Raw genomic sequence first — 8,095 nt, forward strand, 5'->3', positions numbered from 1 at the left:
AACAACAACAACAACAACAACAACAACAACAACTGGTCTAGAAAACAGTGTACTCGAATTTTATAAATAAACTAGTGTAATTTAAAAAACATGATCATTCATGTACATTGTGCTTTATAAGATTAATCACTATTGGTCTATGCCCACCATTACCCTGTCTTTGAGGTCCACAGTGGATCTCTCCTAATTCCTTCACCCACCCCACCCAGGATGGATAAATCTTAAGGCATTATGCTGAGTGAAATAGTCAATGACAAAAGCGCAGATATTGTATGTCTTTTCTTATATAAAAAGACAAGAAAAGGCAAATACACAGAGACCAAATAGGGAAATCACATTAATTGATCAGACAGTGGAACAGCTGATAACTGTGATTGCTATTGAGAAGTCGAATGCCTCTAAATAATTGGATATGTTTACCAAAAAATATTCAAGATATACTTTCCAGATGTGGTGGAAAGCTGACTAGCTATTTTTTGGGTCCTGCCCAAAACATGTTATAAATCACACAGATGGTAAGTTCTGAGCCAGTCATGGGTACTTGTAGTGGGTGGACAAGGGGACTGCAGATGATTGTCAGAGAAGTTTAGCAGCAGCTGTGGGGACGACAGTGGCAGGAAACAAGGGCACAGTGCACAACGATCTCTCTTGTCAGGTCTTTTCCACTTCCTGGGCTCCATTGTGAACTTCAGCCAAGATGCAAACGTGCACTTCAAGTACATCCAAGCTGCCTGCAAGACAGGTCAGATCAAGGAAGTAGAAAGGATTTGCCGGGAGAGTAACAGCTACCACCCTGAGCATGTGAAGAACTTCCTGAAGGTGAGTACAGCCAGGTGTTAGTGCCTTCTGGGCTGGCCACAGTGTCAGGGCAACAGAGCCATCATCCAGGCCATCCAAATGCGGAGAAGCTGAGTGCCTCGTACATCTTTCCTGCCTCCCCAGTGGCAGCTCCCTGCTCTGTGAGATAAAGGTTATTTCCAGGAATCCACCCCTTGTCTTAACATCCCTTTGTGGAAAAAAGAAGCTTGATCCAGCCGGTAAATTTTTTTTTAATTTTTTATTGTGATTTTAACAAAATTTTACAGAAAACTTGGATTTCCATTCATTCATTATTGCACATTTTCCTCCCTCGCCCCCTCCCCAGTTTGCTTTTCTCTTTAAAAAGTTTATTTATTGTTGCACGCGGCCAGTAAATTGAGGATGTTTGAGCAGCAAAGAACAGAAACTTTCTGTTCTTTCCAGTGGGACAACTCTGGCTGAACGTTGAGGTCAGCAGGTTGATATTTGTTCCCACAGTCCTCAGCAACAAGACCATAACTGACACATCATCCCAAATGTGGTCTTTCTAGTCAGCTGAAAGAACAGAAGGGTGCAGAGGCTCAGGTGTGGGGTGTTTTTTTTAATGGATGAGGCTTGAAAGTGGCAAACACCACGTTCATTCACACAGCAGTGGAGAAAAAGAGGTCACACCTAAAAGAACTACAGGGGCCTCTGAGAAATGCAGTTTAGGTATAGGCCCACATAGGGGGAAAAATGGTTGTGAGGGGCTGCTGGCTGTCCTGTGTGGAGGACAACCTACCTGTACCAACAGGTGGACGTGTGCATGCAGGCGGCTGCTCTCCAGCGGACACCTAATGGCTGCTGACTAATTGGGGTCAGATGATGACCATGAAGTGCTTGTCCTAACCCAGCTGTGTGCTGGACAAATTTTTAATGTTATTGCCATATTTAGCTGAGATATTTTTCTTTTTAGCAAAGTACTATATTGTTTAGGGAGCTCTTTTGGCTTATTGGTAAATAGTTATGCTGCCAATGAAAAGGTGGTGGTGGTGGTGGTGGTGGTGATTATGTGCCATCAAGTTTCCTGTGACTTATAGCAACCCTATGTACAGCAGCTCTGAAGCCTGCCCTATCCTGAGCCAGTCTCACTGACTGACACACCTATCCCCATTTCCCCAGTTACTATATCAATCCATCTCATCTCTTCCTCTCCTGCGCTGTCCCTCCACCCTTTCGAGCATGATGTCCTTCTCCAAGGACTGGTCCCTCCTGGCCCATCAAAATCCTAGCCTCCAAAGAGAAACTTGGTTTCACTGTCTCCAAGGCAAACCTATTTGTTTTCTTGCCAGTCCATACTATATTCAAGACTCCTCTCCAGCACCACAACTCAAAGACATCAATTCTTAGTCATTGTCCAGCTCTCTAGCAAGTAATTGTGAAGACCGTGGCCTGGATCAGGCGCATGGTTCAAATCCTCCAAATGCTCCACAGAAGATGGACAATCAACTCCCATGTGATTTACTGCCTCTGAAAACCCACTGGTTCTGACTCAATGGTATATAACACCAACAACATATTGTTTTAAATGACAACATATACACAAGCTCTCATTCTAGGTCTCTCTTGGGATCACTTTGTTCTAGAAGGGGTCTTGTCCCTGCACTGGTTCATGCTCCCTGGGGTCTCACTCACTGAAGTCATCTCTGCCTAACTTGTTTTGTGTTTTTCAACACATAGGAGGCCAAGCTCACAGACCAGCTGCCCCTTATCATCGTGTGTGATCGCTTTAACTTTGTTCAGGACCTTGTCCTTTACCTGTACCGGAATAGCCTGCAGAAGTACATCGACGTCTATGTTCAGAAGGTACAGCTGGGACAGTCATTGCTAGCTTCCCAGGGATGACACCTGACTGCTTCCATAACTGGGTCCATGGTTGAGAAACGCTGTCAGTACCCAAGGCACTGTCTCTGCTCCTCTTAGTAACTGGTGGATGGGTATAAACTATACCCCGAACCAGGATTGTTCCCAGTGGGTCTCCCAAGAGGAGGAAAGCTGGGGACAGAGTTGCCCTATCCCATATGAGTTTGCATATAAGTTACTCAGTATTAACCTTGCTAGTGAAAGGGTGCCCCAGTGGCATAGTGGCAAGAAGTTGTGCTGCAATCCTGAAGGCACGTGGTTCAAGGCCACAAGCTTCTCTGCAGGAGAAGGATGAGGAATTTCTTCCTGTGTGATTAACTGCCTCTGAAAAACCTACTAGAGGTTTAGCTCTGGGTTGCTTCCAACTCTACAGTACACAACAACAGAGCACAAGAAACCCAATCCAAACTCAGTTTGGCAAGAATAAGGCTTTTTTAAGAGGTTCTGCAAAGCCAGATACCCACGGCCAGAGAGAAAAGCAGGCTGCCATGCTTTTCACAGCTCACTAAGTGCTTTTGGGTTTATTATTACTATTATTATTATTAATGATTTTAATAAACATTTACAGAGATTTTGGATTTCCATTCATTCGTTGTTGCACTTTTCTCCCTGCTCACTAAGTGTTTTTATGTCCTTAGCCCAGGAGTCTCTGCCCAGATTCCTCACCGGCTGAGTACTCACCTGGTATATAATCTCTCCCAAGAGTCTCTGAAGTCTTATGATCCCTTTCCATCCTCTTCCTTTTTTTCATTTATTCTGTTTGCTCTGTGGTTTGTCCTGTAAGTTAATAGCTTATGTTTCCCTTGGGCTAACATGTGACTCACTCTGAAAAGGGACTGATTTGAATTCTATGAGGAGCTATAGTGGCCTAGTGGCAAGAAGCTGCGCTGCAATCCAAAGGCACGCAGCTCAAGGCCACTAGCTGCCCCACAGGAGAAGGATGGGCAATCTCCTCCCATGGTGATTAACTGCCTCTGAAAACCTGCCGGAGGGTCAGCTATGGATCGGAGGGTCAGCTGTGGGTCCTTACGGACTTGATGGTACTCAACAACAGTGGTAAGGGAGCTGGTGACCTAGTGGTAAGGAGCTGTGGTGCAATCCCAAAGGCATGCAGTTCGAGGTCACCACTTGCTCCGCAGGAGAAGGATGGGCAATCTCCTCTCACATGATTAAACTGCCTCTGAAAACCAGCTGGAGGGTCAGCTATGAGTCGGTTCTGACTTGACAGTACACAACAACAACAGTGGTAACAGAGGCTGCCTCTGACTTTGAATGCCATTCCAGAGATGGTCCTTTGATGATCTAGAGGCAGGTGCCCCTTCAGGTCATGGTCCTCACTGTCCAGATCCTGGAGATGATGGGTGGTGCTGATCCGTGTCTGCAGCAGCATGACGTCATCACCTTGACTGTTCTAGGTCAACCCTAGTCGAATGCCAGCTGTGGTTGGAGCGCTGTTGGATGTGGATTGTTCTGAGGAAACAATTAAAAACCTAATTACACTGGCTAGAGGACAGTTTTCCACTGAGGAGCTAGTGGCTGAAGTTGAAAAAAGAAACAGGTACGATACCATAGCTGGATGATTTCCCTTGCTTCTCAATTCTAGTGTCCATTGTTAAGCTTCTGCCAGACTCTCTACAATGCCTTTTTGGCTGACTGCCCAGCCCTAGGACTGATTTATGGCTGGTCTTTCTTGTGCCAAACCTTAAATGTAGTGCTGAATGTATTAGTTAATTGACATTAAAGACCTGTGGGGAAAGAACTTCATATTGAAATCAATTTGGAAGCCAGTTCTGTTTTTGTTTCTAGAGCAGCCTGAAGTTAATAAATAGATTGAGAGGTGGGGTTTTTGATTCATTTTGTTTTTTTAAGAAATAGCTTTGATCAAAAAGCTGAGCATATGCACGGCAGTCCCAGAGGTGCGCGGTTCGAATCCACCAGATGCTCTGCTGGAGAAGGAGGGGTACTCTCCTCCTGTACCAGTCAGATCCGATTTGACAGTACACACACACACACACACACACACACACACACACACACACACAAGCTGAACATAGAAATTACATATGGCCCAGCTATTCCACTGCTTGGAATATACCCTGAGAAAATAAGAACTGAGGCACAAGTGGAAACCTGTACACCATTGTTTGTAGCAGTGTTATTCACCGTCGCAAGAACATGGAAACAGCCCAAATGTATAGCCAAGATCTAATGGATTGAGAAATTATGGTCCGTTCATACGATGGACTATCATGCAGCATGCAGGAGCAATGATTTTGTAAATCACTACTTGGGAGGAACTGGAAAGCATTATGCTCAGTGAACTAACTCAGTCCCATAAGGAAAATACTATCTAAGACTATTATTGTAGAAATAGAAAGATAACTAGTAAAATTTGTATGAGGATCCAAGTGGGGGAGGGTAAGAGCAGAGGGGTAAAGATGGAAAGAGGGTTAATCATAGGGCCACACAATTTGATGGGTAAAGGGAGGGGTGAGTAAAGGAAATGGGAAAGATCCAATGTGAAAAAAAATTCACATGAACTTTGTAAGCAAACCAGTCAGTATAAAATAAAAATTTTATTTAAAAAAAAAAAAAGAGATAGCCTGGGAGTGCCCTGGATATTTCTTTTTTAATTTTTATTGTTGTACACACACTCATACATATACACTGTGTTTTGTTCATGTACATAGTGTTTTATACAATCAAATTTTATATAACTCATTACTATTGATTCATGCCTATTTTAGAGCCCTTTTTTTCAAATCTCCATTGAATCTTACCTTCCTTCACTCTCCTCCACCCACTAACCTCTGCTATCCTAGTGATTCCCTCTTCCCTTTTTTCTGCATCCCCTTCTCTCCCTTCCCCTTTTGAACATGCATACATATCTTGCTCAGTTATCCTCCTGTCTTCACAATAGTGACCTTATATTTGTCCTCAAGTGTCTGAATTATTTTACTCAGCTTAATACTCCCTATACTTGGACCAAGAGGCAGTCATCAGAACAGAGCAGGGAGACACTGGATGGTTCAAAATCAAGAAAGGGGTTTGTCAGGGATGTATTTTGTCTCCATACCTTTTCAATCTGTATGCAGAACAGATCATCCGAGACACTGGGCTGTACGAGGAGGAATGGGGCATCAGGACTGGCAGAAGAATCATCAACAACCTGCGTTATGCGAATGACACAACCCTGCTCACTGAAACTGAAGAGGACCAGAAGCGCTTGCTTCAGAAGGTCAAGGACTGCAGTCTTCAATATGGATTGAAGCTTAGCATCAAGAAAACAAAGATTCTCACCACTGGGCCAATTGGCAGCATCATTAAGGATGGTGAAGAAATTGAGATAGTTTTAGTTTACTTGGTTCCACAGTCAACACTCTTGGTAACAGCAGCCAGGAAATCAGGAGATTATTGCATTGGGAAAGTCAGCTGTGAGGGACCTTTCAAGAGTACTGAAGAGCAACGACGTCAGGCTGGAGACTAAGGTGCACCTGATCCAGGCTATAGTCTTCGCAATTACATGCTATGCCTCGGAGAGTTGGACAATGAATAGGGATGATAGAAAGAAAGCCTTTGAGCTGTGGTGCTGGAGAAGAGTATTGAATATACCATGGACTGCTAGGAAAACAAACAGGTTTGTCCTGGGGAGAGTGTAGCCGCAATGCTCCTTGGAGTCAAGGATTCTGAAGCTTTGTCTGACACTTTGAGCATGTTGCAAGGAGGGACTGGTCCTTGGAGAGGGACATCATGTTTGGGAGAGTGGAGGGACAGCGCAGGAGAGGAAGACCCTCGATGAGATGGATCTATTCTGTGAGTGGAGTGGTGGGAATGAGTGTGTTTGAGACAGCGAGGTTGGCACAGGACAGAGCAGAGTTTAGGGCTCTTGTACGTAGTGTCGCTATGAGGCACAAGTGACTGGATGGCACATAACAACAACAATACTCCCTAGACTCTTTCATGTAATACTGTATCTAAAGAAATCTTTGTTCCTTAGTGCTGCACCGTATTCACTTGTGTGGATGTCCGACAATTTCTCAATCCCTTTTCTTGTTGATGGGCACTTGGGTGTCATGACTTTTACACACTCTTCTTCTTTCCAAGGCTAAAATTGTTACTACCGTGGTTGGAGTCCCAGATCCAGGATGGCTGTGAGGAGCCTGCCATTTACAATGTTCTGGCCAAAATATACATCGACAACAACAACAGCCCAGAGCGCTTCTTGAGAGAGAACACCTTCTACGACAGCAGTGTGGTGGGTCGGTACTGTGAGAAGCGGGACCCATATCTGGCCTGCATTGCTTATGAGAGGGGACACTGCGACAGTGAGTTCATCCAGGTGAGCAAGCGATAGAACTTACCTGCTGGGTGTTGCTTTGGCCTTTTGTATACAAGTGAGTTCTGTGCTCTCTTGAGCCTGATATTGGTGCATGGGTCCCCTTTCCATACAGTGGACTTCCTTACAATCCTATACTTTGTGCCTGACCTCCTCATGGTGTTGGAGGAAAGCACTGAAAATCCCATGGACTGCCAAAAGAACAAACAGCTATGCCTTAGAGAAAGTGTAACCAGAGTGCTCTTTGGAGCAAGGATGGAGAAGCTTCATCTCACATACTTGGGAAATGTTGCTAGAAGAAGATAGTCCTTGGAAAGGACATCATGCTTGGAAATCCAAGGAGAGTCAAGGAAAGAGGAATCACACACACACACACACACACACACACACACACACACACACACACACACTCCAACTCACTACCTGCAAGACATTTCTAACACATACCAGCCCTACATCATGCTTCCAGATCCAAGCAGGAGGAGACCACCCATCTTTCTAGCCAGTCAAAAGTAATAACCCCTCAGGGGTTCCCATGAACCAAAGTCAGAAGACTTCACTGCTACATTCCTGTCAACGACATAAAGTTCGCTAGTCAACACTGCATTGTTGTTGCTGTTATGTGCGTTCAAGTTGCTTGTGACTCGTAATTACCCTATGTACAAGAGCCCTAAACCCTGCTCTATCCTGTGCCAACCTCACTGTCTCCGACACACCTACTCCCGTTACCCCAATCACTGAATCAATCCATCTTCCTCTTCCTCTCTTGCGCTGACCCTCCACTCTACCAAACATGATTTCCTTTCTCCAAAAAATGGTCCTTCCTTGCAATACACCCAAAGTATGTCAGATGAAGCTTCAGAATGCCTACCTCCAAGGAGCAGCCCAGTTTTGCCCTTTCCAGGACAAACCTGTTTGTTCTCCTAGCAGTCCATGGTATGTTCAACACTCTTTTTTTTCTATATTTTATTAATTTTCATAAACATTTACAGAGATTTTGGGTTTCCATTCATTCATTGTTGCACTATTCTCTCTACCCTCCTCCCAGTTTGTTCTTGT

At 44.5% G+C, this 8,095-nt stretch overlaps 1 protein-coding gene across 1 annotated transcript in view; it reads left to right on the forward strand.

Annotated features, from left to right (window-relative positions):
* The window catches only part of CLTCL1 (clathrin, heavy chain-like 1), a 279,619-nt gene that overhangs the window by 142,288 nt on the left and 129,236 nt on the right, over positions 1–8,095 (forward strand). Inside the window, exons 14-17 of the mRNA XM_006902527.1 lie at positions 656–819; positions 2,518–2,643; positions 4,116–4,258; positions 6,805–7,039. Coding sequence (XP_006902589.1) covers positions 656–819; positions 2,518–2,643; positions 4,116–4,258; positions 6,805–7,039 — 668 coding nt within the window. The remainder of the gene's footprint in view (positions 1–655; positions 820–2,517; positions 2,644–4,115; positions 4,259–6,804; positions 7,040–8,095) is intronic.

The sequence above is a fragment of the Elephantulus edwardii genome, unplaced genomic scaffold (assembly GCF_000299155.1).
Source record: "Elephantulus edwardii isolate Elephantulus edwardi_28Jun2011 unplaced genomic scaffold, EleEdw1.0 scaffold00424, whole genome shotgun sequence".
Classification (NCBI taxonomy): domain Eukaryota; kingdom Metazoa; phylum Chordata; class Mammalia; order Macroscelidea; family Macroscelididae; genus Elephantulus; species Elephantulus edwardii.